A 20,356-nucleotide genomic window follows, 5' to 3' on the forward strand; every position below is an offset into this window, starting at 1 on the left:
CCTTTTTTTTCGGGGGTGGGGGGGTTTACACCCGGCGGTGCTCAGGGGTTACTTCTGGCTATCTGCTCAGAAATAGCTCCTGGCAGGCATGGAAGGACCATATGGTCCCCAGGGATTCGAACCAACCACCTTAGGTCCTGGATTGGCTGCTTGCAAGGCAAACACCGCTGTGCTATCTCTCTGGCCCCATGGGTTATGTCACTTTCTTTAAATTCCCACACCTGACTTGATTCTGCACAGAAATTAATCTCTGTGACTATGTCATAGAAGAAAGAAATTACAGGGACTGGAGAGATAGCACAGCGATATGGTGTTTGCCTTGCACACGGCAGACCCAGGACAGACCTGGATTCGATTCCTGACATCCCATATGGTCCCCCAAGCCAGGAGCAATTTCTGAGCACAGAGCCAGGAGTAACCCCTAAGCCACACCAGATGTGGCCCAAAAAAAAAAAAAAAAAAAAAAAAGAAATTATAATGGGGGCCCAGAGAGATAACACAGCGGTGTTTGCCTTGCAAGCAGCTGATCCAGGACCAAAGGTGGTTGGTTCGAATCCCCGTGTCCCATATGGTCCCCCGTGCCTGCCAGGAGCTATTTCTGAGCAGACAGCCAGGAGTAACCGCCGGGTGTGGCCCAAAAACCAAAAAAAAAGAAAAAAAAGAAATTACAATGGGGCCAGAGTGAAAGCCTTTTACATGGTCAACCCCAAATTCAATCTTTTTCATCCCATATGGTCCCCAAGCAATTCCAAAAGTAATTCTGGGTGCAGCAGAGCCAAGAGTAACAATCCTGAGCATCACCCTGGGCACCCCCTCACCTCAAAAAATAAAAGAAATGACAAGAATTTTGTGTACCCAACAAGGTTGAAGAATGAATCTAACAATAATTACATAAAAGAATAAAAAGCAGGGGCCAGCGAGGTGGCGCTAGAGGTAAGGTGTCTGCCTTGCAAGCGCTAGCCAAGGAAGGACCACAGTCCGATCCCCCAGCGTCCCATATAGTCCCCCCAAGCAGGGGAAATTTCTGAGCGTTTAGCCAGGAATAATCCAGAGCATCAAACGGGTGTGGCCCGAAAAACAAAAAAATAAATAAATAAAATAAAATAAATAAAAGAATAAAAAGCAGGAGGAAAAAAGAAAAAGAACAGAAACTCACAATTCAAAATGAGCGTTTTAGGTTCTTCAAAAGAATACCTCAATACCAAGTTTCCTCTGAGCAGACAGCACTATCATCCAAACACTTAATCAACTTAGACCTGAGATCCCAAAATAATTTGGTGTCCTACTCCCTTATAACAACAAAAAAGGGACTGGAGTGATAGTACATGGGATAAGGTCTTGCATATGACTTGCCTTGCATGTGGCGGAATTGGGTTCAATATCTGGCATCCCATATAGACCCTTGAACCCCACTAAAAGTGATCCCTAAGTGCAGGTCCAAGCCCTGAGTACTACTGCATATACCACCCCTCCCCAAATAAAATAAAAAACTCAACACTCAGCATCTTTATGAAAGTGCCTCCACAACAGCACCTGAAACTACTACTGCCCACAGGACTGTTACAGAGTTCCCCCACCCAGAATGCAAGAAACACTAATTCAGAAGCTTAAAATCACAGAACTCGTCTAAATAAAACACAAGTAAAAATAAACTTACTTTTTACTCAATTCCTCAACCCCTAGAACCATATATTTATACATGACATGTTCATCAGCAATTACAGCTGCCTGTACTCCACAGACAAAAGAGTAAAGAGCATCACAAATAGCATCTAAAAGTAATAGTTTTTTCAAGAACTCACCTCACAGGCTTCAGTGTGAAAATCCTCACATCTTTGGTTGCTATGGCTAGAATATGGAAAGATCTGCCCAAGTTTGGAGCAAACGCAATATCATGAACAGGGTCAGTGACTGTCATGAGGGTCTCAGCTTTTGCATATTTCCTATTAAAAACATAATTCACATTTAAAATTTCAAAAATAACATTTGAAAAAGTGTATCACCCTGTCAAGGAACCTGTTTTATTTTTATTTGGCCCACAATGAAATGTGTAGTTGACCATGAACCTATAAATGATACCAAATTTGGAAAAACTATCATTGTAGCTATAATTAAGGACAATGGGATGAGATCATTACAGATTTGAGGCAGACTCTAAACTCAAAATTCTTATTTTTATGAAAGAAAACAAGAAGGAAAATTGAAGTTCTACTGCCACAGAAAAAGGAACTTCTAGAGCCAATTCAAACAGGACAAGGTAAGAATCTCAGAAAAGGTAATTCCACTCAGGTCGGATGCAGATTCAATCCCAGCATCCCATTAGGTCCCCCAAGACAGGAGTAATTTCTGAGCATAGAGCCAGGAGTAATCAACTGAGCACTGCCCAGTATGACCAAAAACAAAACAGGAAAAAAAAAAAAAGAAAAAAGAAAAGGTAATCCCAACAGGATTTTGGCTTTATATTTCTAGCTTCCATGCTGTGAAAGAATAGTTTTTAGTAATTTGTTATGGCAAACCTAGGATACTAAGGAACTCCAGAATCTTTCCTTTACTTTCTTTAAAATGTAACATTAACGTAATTAGAATGAAATATAATATCACTTTTCTGAAAAATGTATTGAGTCATCTATCCCAAAAATACAAAAACGTTACTCTAAAAAGGTACGCACCACCCAGTTTTTTGAAGCAAATGGTACAAGAGGGCCAAGATACGAAAATAAACCAAATACCTAAGGTCAGGAACCAGAGCAAACTGGGTTCAATCTCTGGCATATATATATATAAACATTGAATATTTCTTTATGGTTTTTGTTTTTTGGGTCACACTCAGTGGTGCTCAGTGGTTACTCCTGGCTCTGCACTCAGAAATCACTCCTGGCAAGCTCAGAGGACCATAAGGGATACCAGGAATTAAACCTGGGTCTGTCCAGGGTTGGCCTGGCTATCGCTCTGGCCCCCTGAACAAAAGGTCTAGAGCAGGGGTCTCAAACTCAATTTACCTGGGGGCCGCAGGAGGCAAAGTCGGGGTGATCCTTGAGTGCAAAGTCAGTAGTAAGCCTTGAACATTGGGGGGAGTGACCCAAACAACTAAAACAAAACAAAACAAAACAAAGCAAAGATTCCTTTAGGGCAGGGCCACAAAATGTTGTATGGAGGGCCGTTTGCGGCCCATGGGCCGCGAGTTTGAGACCTCTGGTCTAGAGGTTCGCCCACATTCCCTTGACTATTCTCTCCCAATCACAAAAGAAAATAATGGCTCTCTCTTGTGTACAAGCCATAGTACACGAAGCTTTCTCTACCTTAAATTTTCTACTTTATTGTCTAACTTACACTCATCCTACAGGATTTCTTCCAGGTGAATCTTCCTGTCTCTCTAACTAGACTAGTCCCCTCAAGTATAAATTCTTAGCATCCTGATTCTTCTCATTTATAAAAATCATCACCATCTTTATAATCTTTCCCCCTACAACATAATAAACACATTATAAAAACTCAGTTACTTTCTCCTACATCATTTATTTCTAAACTATACAAGCAAAAAACAAAAAGGCATCCTATGATATCAAAGGAAATAAACAAGTAATAAATAAGTGTTCATTCACAGCTAATAACTTTTTTAATCAGATATCATTCAGAATAATTAAAAATAAAGCAGTACTAACCTGGTGTTTTCGTTATATTCAAAGATCTGAACCTTGGGCAATGCATTTGGACTATTATCATCACTTCCTACAGCTATCATAGGGGAATGAGCACGAGAGCTAAAAATGAAGCATAGTGACACATTAGACTTAATGATAAAACTAATATACTTCAGACAACTTTTTTTAAATTGACATCAAGTTGCTCTACAACTCACAAAGCATCACATCACCTACCAAAGCCTCAACTGAGAAGGTAGGTCGTTTCAACATGGGATTGTAAAAAAGATTCTTTCTCATTGCTCAAAACACATTTTCCTAAGGTAAAGACTTCAAGCTTTCAACAGATATTTTTTACGACATCTATATATTAGAATTTTTCTTTCTGAAAAATTGGTGATTAACTATGGAATGAAAATTATTAACCCTATGAGATGAAAATAATGTTAAAAATTTAAGGGCCCGAAGACATAGCACAGCGGCGTTTGCCTTGCAAGCAGCCAATCCAGGACCAAAGGTGGTTGGTTCGAATCCAAATCCGGGTGTCCCATATGGTCCCCCGTGCCTGCCAGGAGCTATTTCTGAGCAGACAGCCAGGAGTAAGACCTGAGCAACGCCGGGTGTGGCCCAAAAACAAAAAAAAACAAAAACAAAGGGGCCGGGTAGGTGGCGCTGGAGGTAAGGTGTCTGCCTTGCAAGCGCTAGCCAAGGAAGGACCGCGGTTCGATCCCCCGGCGTCCCATATGGTCCCCCCAAGCCAGGGGCGATTTCTGAGCACATAGCCAGGAGTAACCCCTGAGCGTCAAACGGGTGTGGCCCAAAAACCAAAAAAAAAAAACAAAAACAAAAACAAAAAAAATTTAAGGGCCAGGGGCCAAAGCAGTGGTGCAGCGGTAGGGCATTTGCTGACCTAGGACAGACCGCAGTTCAATCCTCTCCTATCCCATATGGTCCCCCAAGCCAGGAACAATCAATTACTGAGCACAGAGTCATGATTAACCCCTGAGAATCACCGGGTGTGGCCCAAAAACAAAAATTAAAAATAAATAAATTTGGGGCCGGGAAGGTGGCGCTAGAGGTAAGGTGTCTGCCTTACAAGCAAGCGCTAGCCAAGGAACGGACCACGGTTCGATCCCCCGGCGTCCCCCCAAGCCAGGGGCGATTTCTGAGCACATAGCCAGGAGTAACCCCTGAGCGTCAAACGGGTGTGGCCCAAAAACCAAAATAAATAAATAAATAAATAAATAAATAAATAAATAAATTTGGGGCTGGAGAGGTGGCGCTAGAGGTAAGGTATCTGAGTGCTTAGCCAGGAATAACCCCTGAATATCAAATGGGTGTGGCCAAAAAAAAAAAACAAAAAACAAAAAAACAAAAAAAAAAGGGCTCCAATAAGCACTTTAAAAATTTTTTTTAAAAAATTGCAAAATAAAGACATGACAACAAACCTTATTGTTGAAACATTTTTGTTAGTATTCCTACAAGTTTTCCATTTCCTCCCTCCCTTACCCTGATTAATTTATAATGTAATAGAAAATAATTTGGATTATGGGGCCCGGAGAGATAGCACAGCGGCGTTTGCCTTGCAAGCAGCCGATCCAGGACCAAAGGTGATTGGTTTGAATCCCAGTGTCCCATATGGTCCCCTGTGCCTGCCAGGAGCTATTTCTGAGTAGACAGCCAGGAGTAACCCCTGAGCAAAGCCGGGTATGGTCCAAAAACAAAATAAATAAATAAATAAATAAATAAATAAATAAATAAATAAATAAATAATTTGGTTTTATTGAAGCTCTCTAAAGCTTCCCTTTACCTAAGTGAAAAACTAAGTAAACCACAGTATCAGAGAAATAAAGTTATTGGCCAAAGAGATGTCGATTCTACAATATTCTCTATACCACATAAACTTTATTTTTAGTATTCTAAAAACCATTGCCTATACATATTAAATATTTTGTTTATACACAAAGTATATTTACAATAACATGATCTAAAATTATGAATTATCCTGATTAACAACCTGAGTTAAGATTTATCTCATTTGCACAGACAGAAGTGTTTCATGCAGTGGGTGGGAGTGGAAGACCAGTGTTTGGGACACTGGAGATGGAAAACAGTGCAGAGGGTCTGCTATTGGAACCATGTAAATCATGCACCTCAATAAAAATGGTAAAAAGAAAAATCAAGTAATCACTTTAATTTCTGTTTTTCCTTTTTTTTGTTTTGGGACCACTTCTTTTTTATTTTTTTTTTTTTAATTTTTGGGTAACACCTGGCAGCACTCAGAGATTACTACTGGCTCTACGCTCAGAAATCACCCCTGGCAGGCATGGGGTACCATATGGGATGCCAGAATTCAAACCACCATCCTTCTGCATGCAAGGCACCCTATCTCCATGCTATCTCTCCAGCCCTGGGACCACTTCTCACAGGATTAAAGGGACCATCTGTGGTGCTGGGGATTGAACCTAGGTCAGCATCATTAAGGCAAACAACTTTATCTTTAAAGAATTGATTAAAATGTCTCTAGAAATACACTGGGGGGGGGGGGGGACGACAAAGTGACAACACAGCAGTAGGACGTCTGCCTTGCATGCAGCAGATCCAGAACAAACCTGAATTGGGATTCGAAATCTGGCATCCCATATGGTCTCCGGAACCTGCCAGGATTGATTTCTGAGTACAGAGCCAGAAATAACCCCTGTGTACTGCCAGGTGTGCCCTCCCCCCAATAAAACAAAAGCAAACAAAAAATAAATACACTAGGGTTAAAACTGATTAGTTGACCTAAAAATGAGATTTAATATTGGCTAATTCAATTTTTGGGTTTTTTTGTTGGTGGTGGTGTTTTTGTTTGTTTTTTTTTTGGGTGACCCCCAACAGTGCTCAGGGGTTACTCCTGGCTCTATGCTCAGAAATTGCCCCTGGCAGGCTCGGGGGACCATATTGGATGCCAGGATTCACACCACCATCCTTCTGCATGCAAGGCAAATACCCTACCTCCATGCTATTTCAAGTTTTGAAGCAAATGTATAGAACAACTATACACAAGAGCAACTGATTTTAATTTCACAAACACAAATTGTAAAATATTCTAATTAGATTCCTCAAAAAAATTCTCTACCCACAATAACAAATACTGAGATTTCAAAGGATTTGGAGACAGTACAGACAGTAGATAGACTGTCTGCCTTGAACATAGCAAACCAGGGATCCATCGCCAGATCACTAATGATCCCAAGCATCACCTGGAGGAATTCCAGAGTGGAGAGCTAAAAGTAACCCCTGAGCTTTGCTGAGTGTGACTGAAAAAAAGGGAGTAATTAAAAAAATTTAGTTCTGTCCTTACAAAAAATAAATACTATATGGTACCAAGCATTCACCTAAACACAGACGAGGGATCTTAAAGACCAAATAAAGTCTCTGAATAATATTAGAGAAATGAAGATTAAATTCAGTGATAATCAAATATAAGTAGAAAAATGGTTATTGTACTTCTGTTACTACTTTTGATACATCTAAAATTTTCCTAATAAAAACCTTAAAAAATATATAAAATCCAGGCCAGAGAGATAGCATGGAGGTAGGATGGTGGTTCGAATCCCAGCATCCCATATGGTCCCCCAAGCCTGCTAGGAGTGATTTCTGAGCACTGAGCCAGGAGTAACCCCTGAGCACTGCCAGGTGTGACCCAGAAACTCCCCCAAAAAAACTTTGCCTAAAATATTAATTTTAGTATTTATTACCTCAAGCCATTAAGCAATTCTAAGAAGTCTTTTTTTTTTTTTTTTTTTTTTTTTGGTTTTTGGGCCACACCCAGCGGTGCTCAGGGGTGACTCCTGGCTGTCTGCTCAGAAATAGCTCCTGGCAGGCACGGGGGACCATATGGGACACCGGGATTCGAACCAACCACCTTTGGTCCTGCTTCGGCTTCTTGCAGGGCAAACACCGCTGTGCTATCTCTCCGGGCCCAGGAAGTCTTAAAGATCATGTAAAAGCTTTTTAAAGGAAAGTATGCATCAAACACTTAGCTAAATAGCTTTACTAGTTACTATTATCAGGGTTTGCTGTGTTATACTTACCTTGAAGGGTTCCAAGAAATACAACTACAGCTTAGCTTACATGAGATCTCATGCTGCAGAGACCACTGGCTGAGATTCATGACATCTGGTGCCTCATAGATTCGTACTATTCCATCTGCTGAACAGGTGGCTAACATCAGACCCATATGCTTGGGAGCAAATTTCACATCAGTAACTGATGTTCTGCTATCCACTAGAGTTGTCCTCTTAACCTGAAAAACAAGGATTAAATGTTAAAAGTTAACAATAAAACTTAAACAAGGGGCTGGAGAGATAGCATGGAGGTAAGGCGTTTGCCTTTCATGCAGAAGGACTGTGGTTCGAATCCCAGCATCTCATATGTCCCCTGTGCCTGACAGGGGCGCTTTCTGAGCACTGAGCCAGGAGTAACCCCTGAGCGCTGCCGGGTGTGACCCCCCCCCCCACCGCCAAAATAAAACTTAAACAAATGCACAAAAATTAAAGATTAGAAAAGTGGAAAGAGGGGCCAGATGGTAGGGGCGCTTGCCTTGCAAGCAAATGACCCGAGATAGACCCAGGTTCAATCCCTGGCATCCCATATGGTCCCCTGAGCCTGCCAGAAGCCAATTCTGAGGGCAGAGCCAGGAGAAACTCCTGAGAGCCGCCAGTGTGACCCCCCCCCCAAAAAAAAAAAAAAGTGAAGAGGGCAAATTTGACATCACACAGATCTCTGCCATTTACTTTTGGTCTGAAGGTTATTTAAAACTTTCCTGGTCTTCAATTTAATTCCCTACAAAACAAATATAGCTGGCAATGAAAAACAAGTTAGGGGGCCGGAGAGATAGCATGGAGGTAGGACATTTGCCTTGCATGCAGAAGGACAGTGGTTCGAATCCCGGCATCCCACATGGTCCCCCGAGCCTGCCAGGAGGGATTTCTGAATGTAGGTAGAGCCAGGAGTAACCCCCTGAGCATGCGCTGCTGGTGTGACCCAAAAACCAAAAAAAAAGGAAAAACAAGTTAGGTATCTGTAATTACTGTTTGAAGGCAGAAGAAAATTGGCCTTAGAAAATCTAACTATTTAATCATGTCAAAATGCCTTTACCTCCCCTTGTAGTTTCAGTGCTGACTGGAATGCACAAACTCAAACACACACACTTTTAGTAATGGAGCTCACATACCCGACCTTGGTGATTACAGTCACTGCACACTTCAGTTGTGGTATTTGTCAGAAGCTACACACTTCAGTGGTAGTGCTTGCACACAAAAATCTGGCTGTGTCTAGAGATCACAATCCATCCTGCCATCCAGTCAAGAGACTTGCACATTCTCAAGACTTGTACCTGAATCATGAATTCATAGCGTTCAACCTGCAAGGTTGGCATTTCTTTTTTTTTTTTTTTTTGGTGGTTGTTTTCTGGTAACCAGCTCTATCATACTATAATTTTATTTTTCTTTCTTTTTTTTTTTTTTACATTTCTTTTTTTATTTTAATTATGACAACAAAGATGTAAAGAAGAGGACAGGGTAAAGTTACAGTGGAAGCCCAATCACCCATAAACAGAATTCTCGGTAGTCCCATCGATGATATCCCAGCCTTGAACTTTCAGACAAAGAGCATTAAGAAAAACAAAACTGAACCCATGTACAATACAATTTCTTGTCCCTCAAATCCCTAGTTGTAGTACATACTATTTCTTAGCAGCACACAATATAATCTAAAGACATTATACTTATGTAGCTCCTTAAACATTGAGGGCAAAGTACATTTCTCTAGTTCCATGTACATACTAACTAGTTTAAGTTAACCTCAAAAGTTTTAGTGGCTTGTTTTTCTTAAGAATTGGAGTCAAGGGAACATAGTAAAAATGGTATTAAAGTGGCATTTGTTTGCATAGGCCCATCAAAACATAAGGGACATGGAAAGACAAATTATGGTCTAAATACAAGGAGACCTTAACCCTGAAGTTTCCTGGCACAGGACTGACTCTAGGCTCCAGGCAAATTAGTTTGTCCAATTCAAGTCATCGTCTGTAGTGGCAATACACCTCCATTCCTCACATAGTCTCTGTTGTTGGTATCATGCTTCTGTATTAAAGATCCTGGAGTCTGCATATCCCATATTGCAGTCAGGATGGTGCAGAGCATCCTCTCGTTTCACCTCACACTTAAGGGGCACTAGAGAGAACCATGTCCTGTAGAGCAGGTCATTGATGTTGTCAAGTCTTCTCAGTGTAAACGGAAGTCTCTTTTTAGGGGGTCGATGTCAGACCCTTGGTAGTGTCTTTCCTGGTAGAGGACTGCTTCCAGCTGTTGCTGTAAAAGACCTTAGATGTTTCGTAGATAGCTTGCCTGGTTCCGGCGTGAATGGAGGATGCCCATTCTTCTGAGGCCTGTGCCAGGTCATTATATCAATGTTCAGGGTGTAAGGTACATTGTACTGAGATTTATTAGATAAGAACTTATCTGTATGTATGGTGTTTTCCCATTTTAATGTGTCTATGCAAACAAGGATCAATGCCATGGGGCGTTATTGGTGCATCTGGAGGCAATAGGAACAAGACGTGCAATTTCCATGACATAGTTCAATCATAGGCATCAAACTGAGGGACAGTTCCACCAACAATCCTTACTGAACAGCTTACAAAGAATAGACAAGATGAAAGTGAATAGAAACATCATGGTAGAAGAATATATAGAGAGTTACATCAGTTAAAGAAAATACCCATAAAATATTCAAAAGATATATGTGTTCAATTTGTGTCCTTCTAAATAGTTCTGGGTTTTGTTAGATATACTGTATGTCTTAGGTCAGAGATTAGAACTATGTGTTACGGAAGTTAAGGGTAAATCTGGGGTACTGATGGTTGGAAGGAGCAAATGTTCGCGCGGGGGCGCTAGCCCCCGAGCGGTTTGCAAAATGTAGACTGGTATGAAATTACCAGTGACAGACTGAGTATAGCTGAGCAGCTATCTGCCACCCACCAGATCAAACTCTACCCCCTAAGCCCAACCCTAGGCCAGTGTCCCGGCCCGGCCTGGGAGTGGGGAAAACCCAGGGTGCCCCGTCAGCTCCTCCCAGAAACCCACCTGGAGATCCGGAGGAATGGGGGAGAGGGGGGTCGGGTGACCCAGGTCCGGGCCCCCCTGACCCTAGGCCGGACCAAAAGGCCGCTGGCCCATGGGGGGCCTGCCAGCTGCCCGTCCGTGCCGGCTAAAAATCCTGCTCCGGGAAGGGAGAGAGACCCTCCCAAGCCCGAAGCTCAGGGACTGGAGCCCCACCCTAGGCCAGTGTCCCGGCCCGGCCTGGGAGTGGGGAAAACCCAGGGTGCCCCGTCAGCTCCTCCCAGAAACCCACCTGGAGATCCGGAGGAATGGGGGAGAGGGGGGTCGGGTAACCCAGGTCCGGGCCCCAAGGTTGGCATTTCTAACCACTGAACAATGTCCCCTTGTCCTTACAATCACTCTCTTAAGCAGATTGGTCTTAAAACCACAAAATGTTAGAAATTTTCAGAGGATCTATTTTTGCAAATTATGCTATACCAATAATAAAGTGAATTAAAATTCTTTGACAGCAATTCAACTTCTTCCCTCACACATATAAAAGTTAATCCTACTTGGACCACCATTTTATACTTTTAAGATAAGGTACTTAGTAAAGGTCAAGAAATGACACAAGGGGCCGGAGAGATAGCATAGAGGTAAGGTGTTTGCCTTGCATGCAAAAAAACAGTGGTTCGAATCCCGGCATCCCATATGGTCCCCCAAGCCTGCCAGGAGCGATTTCTGAGCGTAGAGCCAGGAGTAACCCCTGAGCACTGCTGGTGAGATCCAAAAAAAAAAAAAAAATGACACAAAGCAGATAATGCAACAACTACAAAATCCCAATGCCTAGGAAAAAGTTTAACAAGCTATTTTATGCATAAAAGTTTTGCCTAAATAAAATTAGTTTTGACAGAATATATCAATGACATTTAAAATCAAATTTACTACCTACAGTTCCCAAACTATATCTAATTTAGCATATTAAAATACTAAAAGAATTCTTTTAATATTCTTTAAAATAATTAAATTTTAACATTTTTCAATATTAAAAATATTTTTTAACATTATTTAGATTTTGGGGCCACACTCGGCGGAGTTCAGGGGTTACTCCTGGCTCTGTGCTCAAAAATCGCTCCTGGTAGGCTTGGGGGACCATGTGGGATGCTGGGAATCAAACCGGGGTCTGTCCCGGGTTGGCCGCATGCAAGGCAAATGCCCTACCGCTGTGCTATCGCTACAGCCCCTAAAAATATTATTTTAAAAGTCTTTTAGTATTCTTTTAGAATGTTCAAAGAATACAATATTAAAAAATAGCAGGAAGAGACCAAAAAGACAGTGAAAAGAGTTGGAACACACTCTTCTATGCACAAGGATCCACGTTTACTCCTTACCATTAAGTAGCTCACTGTCCTGCATGCAAGGCAAATGCTCTACCTCCATGCTATCTCTCCAGCCTCCTAACTTGTTTTTCATTGCCAGCTATATTTGTTTTGTAGGGAATTAAATTGAAGACCAGGAAAGTTTTAAAGACAACAGGTTCCCAGTACCACTGGGCCCCAGCAACCCCCACATAACTGAGCTCAAGCATGATCAGGATGAATACTGTTGGAGCTGACACACAGGCTCTGTGAGTACCTTGCTGCCTATACCCCCACCACTAAATTGCGTACTGCAATTGAAAGCATGTGACCCCAGAAAGGAAGCAAAACTCCATCATGGCGGCAGCAACAGCAGCTCAAGGAATAGGGCAGGTAAGAGGGTAATTAAAAAATAAAAACATGCACACAGCTTGCAGTGCTATTATGGGATAGGCATGGGGAAAAAAAAACAATTATCCACAACAGATGAGTAGATAAAAGGTGTAATAGGGTATAAGAAAACATCTGTTAGAAAACATAAAATATTTATTAGAAAACATGATATCTTCCCTTTTGCTTACAATATGGCCAGAACTAGAAGGGTCAGACTAAGTGAAATTAAGTTGGGGTTGGAGGACAAATGCTGGGACCAAAGCAATAAACAGTATGGCAGATAGGGTACTTACCTTGCATACAAATGCCCAGGGTTCAATCCCTGGTATTCCATATAGTCCCCCAATTCTGGACTGACCCATAAGCAATCCCAACTGTAGCCCCAAAACAAACAAGCACAATCATCTCATGTGTACATGAGTGTATATGTGAAATATATTTAGTATGTGTGAGAAAAAAAAAAAAAGAACAGCCAAATGACTAACAAAAACTCTTAGACTCTGATTCTATGCCTCAGAACAATGAGGGGGACTTGGCTCTAGACCTCAGAAAAAAGTAATAAAAGTCTTACCCAATGACTTTGTCCTCGAAGTTTATCATTTGATTCTCCTACTATTTCTTCCCATACAGCAGCTGTTCTGTCAAATGAACAGGAAGCCAAAACCTGTCCAAACTCAGGATGAGCCCATGTCACACGCCACACAGATCCACTATGTGTCTGATGAATTAAAAAGAAAATCCGAGATGACTCACTATTTTTCACATTTACTCGGAGGAAACCAGATAGATCATTTTACTATCTATCCAATTTAACATTTAATTCAAAAGTTAAAGTCGGGGCCAGAAAAACTTGGGCCTGTTGCATGCAAGGCACCTTAGTGGCTAAGGCACTTTCCTTATACATAGCCAACCACAAGCCCACCAGGAGTGCACTATTCCTGAGCACAGAGCAAGCCCTGAGCACCGGTGGGTGTGGCCCAAATGCTACAATAAATAAACATATAAACAAACATATATAAAACATGACAACTATTTAAAATATATGTAAAGGGAGGGGCTGGAGAGATAATACAAGTGAAGGCACTTGCCTTGCACAGAGCTGATCCATGTTCAATCCCCAGCATCCCATATGGTTCCCCCCACAAAGCTCACCATGAATGACTCCTGAGCAGAGCCAGGAGTAAGCTCCAAGGACTGCCAAGTGTGCATCATACACATAAAATATATGAAGGGGAAAAATACGTAATACTAAATTACTAAAAATATAAAAATAGTTATGTTCTTTACTTTCCATAATACTATAAAATGACCTTTTTTGTTTTGTTTTGTATTAGGGCATACCCAGCAGTGCTCAGGACTAATTCCTCTTTCTATGCTCAGGGTAGTTGCAGTGTCTGCAAGTGAATCCAGTTGAGCTGCATGCAAGCAAGTGTTTTACCCATTTCTATCACTCCAGCCCAAAACTACATTTTTTTTAATTTGTTTGTTTAGGGGCCACACCAGGCTGTACTCAGAAGATCATATGAGATGCTGGATATCAAACCTAGGTCTACTGAATGCAAAGCAAACACACTACCCACTAAACTATCTCTCCTGCTCCAAGAACTACAAATTTTCTTAAGTATATTTCTGTCATACTTGACTTTATATTTTTACCAAACGAAATAAATCACTGAACAGATAAACATTAATTACATTAAACTGAAAAATAATAAAAATATCAACTTAATGTATATATGATGATGTAATTAAACTGAACTGTAAAAATACTCACCTTCCAACTAGCAGTACAATGCCACTCCCCACTTTCACTTTTATCCCAGACCTATAAAAATAAATATTTAGGCAAAGAATGTCAACAAATGAATGTAAAAAACATTAACTACAATGTAGCCTCTACCAGTGGTCCTCAAACTATGGCCCCATATTGTATTTGTATCTTTTGTTCTTCATTGCAAAATAAGATATATGCAGTGTGCATAAGAATTCGTTCAAGGGGCCGGGAAGGTGGCGCTAGAGGTAAGGTGTCTGCCTTGCAAGCGCTAGCGTAGGACGGACCGCGGTTCGATCCCCCGGCGTCCCATATGGTCCCCCCAAGCCAGGAGTGACTTCTGAGCATATAGCCAGGAGTAACCCCTGAGCATCAAATGGGTGTGGCCCAAAAACCAAAAAAAAAAAAAAAAGAATTCGTTCATAAGTTTTGTTTTTACTATAGTCAGACCCTCCAATGGTCTAAGGGACAGTGAACTGGCCCCCTGTTTAAAAAGTTTGAGGACTCCTGCAGAGGGGAACAAAATATGCAAGCTTAACTTAAACCAGGAAATAAACATTCATATCATCAATCTAAATTTGACAAGAACCTGAGGTCTCAGACATTAGTCTAAGCACTAAGAGTGAAGACATAGGGCCGGAGAGATAGCATGTAGGTAGGGCATTTGCCTTGCATGCAGAAGGACGGTAGTTCGAATCCCGGCATCCTATATGGTCCCCCGAGCCTGCCTAGAGCGACTTCTGAGCATCACACCAGGGAGTGCTGATGTCTACTCCCAGCAGGGATCAAAGAATCATTTACTGATTTGTTATCAGTGAACTCCTGGCAAACAGCACTATATTTGAATTTGAATATATATTCCCTGACATAGCTCTCCAAAAGGGTCTTCTTGCACTTAGGAAACAAGTCAGCACCATCACTGAACCATTTTAAATTTTGAAATGATAAAAAGAACAAACTTTGAAGAAAAAAAAAACAGCACTAAACATACCATGAGAAAGCCAGGCAGTTAAGACATCAACTGAGAAATAGCATGCTAAGTAATGCCAATTTTCTGCCACTCTGCTCATTTGAGTGATAAAGTTCCTGAGTATTGGTTTGGACTTTATAAATTTTGGCAAACATGAAAATTTACAAATATAGAATCTGCAAGTAATGAGGATCAACCAAATACGCAACGAACATGAAAGTAATACTGAATAGTCCTACCCACCCCAAAAAAGACTCCAGTAACAACATGTACTTTTCAACTCCCAAAGTATTTTCTCATTCCCACAATCTGGATCAAATTAACCAAGAAGTGTGATAACTGATGTAACTAAACCTCATACTGATCCTTTAGATACTAAAATGAGATACACCTAATTTCAGAAACTGGGAAATTAAAATGTGACATTATGCCAACAAATTCACACACTATTGATGTACCCACAAAAATTTGTATATGCAGCACAACAGTTAGAATTTTGTTATAAACAATTACTCTGCTTATCTCTCTGAACAGGAATGGCAGCACCAACTGAAGCCCAAGGGGGGTAGGGCAGAAATAGTTTCAGGGTAGAGGCCCAGGCCTTGCTTGCCTGAGGCACCAGTGAGGGGTCAATGCAACCAAGCCTGGCAGCTGCAGACCTCTCTCACAGCAACAAAGGGATAAAAACAGAGGGGGAGGAAAGTGGGAGGAAAAAAAACTTTTTGAAGGGCCGAAAAGATAGTACAACATGTAGAGCACTAACTTTGTATGCAACTGGCCTGGGTTTGATCCCAGGCACCACATATGGTCCCAGGAGCCCCACCAGGAGGGATCCATTAGCATAGAACCAGGTGTAAGCCCTGAGCACAGCTTGCCCTGTCCCCAACCCCCAAACAAAAAAAACAAAGTTTCCAACCAGAAAAAAGCTAAAATAATTAAATCCTAAAATGTTGGCCCATGGAACACTAGAAATAGGCTTTAGATGACCATAAATTTTGTAAGTTTCCTCAAAACTGAAAATATCATTACCATGATCCAGCAATACCACTTCTGGATTTATAACAAAAGAACTGAAACTGGATTGTGAAGAAATCGCTATTTAATATCAGGTTCATTGCAGCATTATTCACAAGTTAAAATGTAAAATCGGGGCCCAGAGAGATAGGAGAGATAGCACAGCGGCGTTTGCCTTGCAAGCAGCCGATCCAGGACCAAAGGTGGTTGGTTCGAATCCCGGTGTCCCATATGGACCCCCGTGCCTGCCAGGAGCTATTTCCGAACAGACCGCCAGGAGTAACCCCTGAGCACCACCGGGTGTGGCCCAAAAAAACAAACAAACAAAAAAAAAGTAAAATCAGCTCAAGTTCAAGAATGTGAACAATAAAAAATATATGGTACATTCAATACAATAGAGTGTTTAATCTAGTCTCAAAAAGAAATCCTGGCATATGCTATAATGTGTATGAACAGCAAAGACTTCTTGGCAAATAAGCTAAATCCAGGAAACCAAATATTGCTAGTTCCACTTACATGAAGTTCTAAAGTAGACGAACTCAGAAAGACATAAAGTGGGGCCGGGCGGTGGCGCTGGAGGTAAGGTGCCTGCCTTGCCTGCGCTAGCCTAGGACGGACCGCGGTTCGATCCCCCGGCGTCCCATATGGTCCCCCAAGAAGCCAGGAGCAACTTCTGAGCGCATAGCCAGGAGTAACCCCTGAGCGTCACAGGGTGGGCCCCAAAAACAAAAAAAAAACAAAAAAAAAAAAAAAAAAAAATAAAGAAAGACATAAAGTAGAATGATATGTACCAGACATTGTAAGAATGGGAAGCAACTGTTGGATTTAAGCATTCAGAGATGGATAATGATAATGGCTGCACAAAAATATAAATGCATTCCATACTATTGAGCTGTAAACTTTAAATGGTTAAAATGGTAACTTTTATGATATAAGTACCTTATCCCAATTTTTTTTAATTAAAGGAAATGTAATGCTAGTGATCGACATGGGCAATACTGTTCCTGGAAATATATAATATAGTAAGACCTTCAAAAAATCAATTTGCCAGTTTTCTTGAGAATTTTTAAAATCTATCACTTAGTTTCTCTACTAAAACCAGTTTATTAAGTAAAATGTTTTATTTATACACCCACATATATGGGTCAGAAAAATAGTTTAAAGGTGCCTTGCATGCAATAGACCCAAGTTTGGTGTCCTGTCACCTCCTTCCCATCCTCACAATGGCAGCCCCAGTATCATTGGCCAAGCAGCAACATACTGTGGACTCAAGCACTGCACCATCAAGACCAGACAGCTTCTGATAATCTCCAGAAATGGCCCTCAAAACTGCTTGAGAGCCTCCCCATAAGAGGTAACACCAAAATATGTGTATTTTTAAAAACCCATTAAGAAATTTCACTGCAACAGTGAAATCTGTAATCTACAAATTGAAACACCTACTTCAAGATCCAGTAATAATAGTAATGACATTATTTACTCACAATAGCCAAAAGGTGGATGGATCATGGATAAACAAAAAGTTATATACACAAAAACATGTTACTCCTTTTTTTTTTTTTTTTTTGGTTTTTGGGTCACACCCAGCTGCGCTCAGGGGTTACTCCTGGCTCTATGCTCAGAAATCACTCCTGGCAGGCACAGGGGACTATATGGGATGGTGAAATTTGAATCAGTGACCTTTTTTTCTTTTTTTTTTTGTTTCTGTTGTTGTTGTTGTTGTTGTTTGTTTTTGGGTCACACTCGGCAGGCAGCACTCAGGAGTTACTCCTGGCTCTACACTCAGAAATCGCCCCCAGTAGGCTCGGGGGACCATATGGGATGCCGGGTTTCGAACCACCGTCCTTCTACATGCAAGGCAAACGCCTTACCGATGTGCTATCTCTCCGGCCCTTTTTATTCCTTTTTAACAATGAATCTGAGACACAGGAGATTCTCAGTGGCGGTGTGCCCTGGGCACCTCTGAAAAATAAAAGTGAAATCTTAGACAGCTTAGAATTGGAGTACATGCTTTATGGGCTAGAGTTCCAAATATCCTTAACTACCACCACCACCTGATATATATGTGATATAAATGTACCTACCAATTAAGGGTAAGTGAAATAAGCCTGATACAAAAGATTAATTTCTATGACAAACCCTGACCAGAGAAGTTGGGAGACAGAACAGGGGTGAGCCATAAGGGCCAGGTGGGAAATGGACTTACTAGGCTGTTTCAGTTTAGGATGAAGGAAAAAAATATCTAAGAATGCAGAATGTCGTGGGTGATGGTTGCCAAGTGAATGCTGGACTTACTGTCATTGAACTGCAATGCACACTTAAAAATCATTTTGCCATCACAAAATTAACTTTTTCAAATTGACCTAAAGGCCTCATAAGGATCTTAACACTATAATGAATCCATGAATCCGGCAGCACCATTTAAAAAACTAAAACTACTCGTTAATAATAATAAAAAAAAATCTTTTAAGGGATCGCCAGTATAACCAGACTGAAAAAATAGGAGCGAGTAATCTTCTTGCAAAATAATCTACACTCTCATTTTCATCTTCAAATATACTCATGTGTGCCCATTTCCAAACTGCAATCTCCTATTAATGATTTTAGGGCTTGTTAAAAAGCAGTCGATAAACGTCGACCAGAACTTTTAGAAAGCTCGCATCAGAACTCTTCCTAACAATAAGAATGAATGAGGGAAGTAGAAAGCATGTCTAGAGTACAGGCGGGGTGGAGTAGGGAGGTGGGAGATTTGGGACATTGGGGATGAGAATGTTGCACTGGTGAAGGGGGGTGTTCTTTACATGACTGAAATCCAACCATTATCATGTCTGTAATCAAGGTATTTAAATAAAAATATTAAAAAGAAAGCAAGCAAGCTCGCATCAAGCAAGGGCTCCAGAACAGTAATGGACGAAAAGGCTGCTCGGGGGTCAATGAAGCGCATCTGCACGTCCAGCCAGGAGCCAGCGTGAGCCAGCGGCGGCGGAAATGCGCATGCGCTGCCGGTCTGCGCAAGCACACTGCAACCGCTTCGAGCCCAGCGCCAGATGACTCCACAATCTGCGGCGACCTGGTGGCGCGGCGTGCCCACGGCCAGGGCTTCCCCGCCATCCGGGGATTCTCGGCACAGTGCGCTCGCCGGAAGTGCCTCCGAGTCAGCTCGGCCTCCTTCCGGACGGGTGGACTCCCCCCCCTCCTTCCTTCGCTCTGAGAACAAACCGCGCACGCGCTGCTTCCCCTTCCTTCCGGATTCGGCGCCCCCGCCGCACCTTGACGCTCTGGTCGCTGGAACAGGTCGCCATGCGCCGCCCGTGGAAGTCGAAAGAGACATCATGGATGAGATCCTTATGGTCCGCCGCGATGCTGCGCGCCACAAACATGGCTTCCGCCGGGTCCCCGCCTTCTCCGTGGGTTCCTCCCACCTCCGGAGGGGCCACAGACGCGGCGGCGCTTTACGTGCTTTACGCGCGTGCCCGCTACCGTCTGGCCACGCCCCTCGTTCGTCACGTGACGCCCATGGCCCAGCATGCCCTGCGAAGCTCTCAGCTTAACCTGGCATTTCCGGGTTGACGTTGTGAGACGTAGGAGTACATTGCGTGCGTGCAGCCAACAGAGGTTCGATTCCCGGTCTCCCAGATGATCTCTAGGATCCCGCCAGTTGTAACCTCTGAGCACCGTCGGGTGTGGACCAAACACTAAAAGAAAAAATATATATATGTGTGTGTGTGTATTGTGTAGACAGAAGGTGAAGAAAAATTAAAGACTTAAAAAAAACTTTTAATTAAAAACTTGAGGATTCTGGGGCCGGGTAGGTGGCGCTGGAGATAAGGTGTCTGCCTTGCAAGCGCTAGCCAAGGAAGGACCGCGGTTCGATCCCCCGGCGTCCCATATGGTCCCCCCAAGCCAGGGGCGATTTCTGAGCACATAGCCAGGAGTAACCCCTGAGCGTCAAATGGGTGTGGCCCAAAAACCAAAAAAAAAAAAAAAAAAAAAAACTTGAGGATTCTATCATTTTGGTTTCTATGTGTTTCTCCCTCGACAGGCAGTACTAGTTGAGATGAATAATGGGAATTTTAGCCTGGAGCAGACACTGAAGTTACTGTGACTCCAGGGAGTCCAGGATC

General features: G+C 42.1%; 1 protein-coding gene across 1 annotated transcript in view; it reads right to left on the reverse strand.

The window, feature by feature from the left end:
- The window catches only part of CEP192 (centrosomal protein 192), a 134,200-nt gene extending 114,494 nt beyond the window's left edge, over positions 1-19,706 (reverse strand). The window contains 6 exon segments of the mRNA XM_049770896.1: positions 1,803-1,943; positions 3,663-3,761; positions 7,721-7,932; positions 13,049-13,195; positions 14,252-14,302; positions 19,502-19,706. Of these exon segments, the coding sequence (XP_049626853.1) occupies positions 1,803-1,943; positions 3,663-3,761; positions 7,721-7,932; positions 13,049-13,195; positions 14,252-14,302; positions 19,502-19,612 (761 nt within the window). The 5' untranslated portion in view covers positions 19,613-19,706.
- Positions 19,707-20,356: the final 650 nt, after the last annotated feature.

Source organism: Suncus etruscus, chromosome 3 (genome assembly GCF_024139225.1).
Source record: "Suncus etruscus isolate mSunEtr1 chromosome 3, mSunEtr1.pri.cur, whole genome shotgun sequence".
Classification (NCBI taxonomy): domain Eukaryota; kingdom Metazoa; phylum Chordata; class Mammalia; order Eulipotyphla; family Soricidae; genus Suncus; species Suncus etruscus.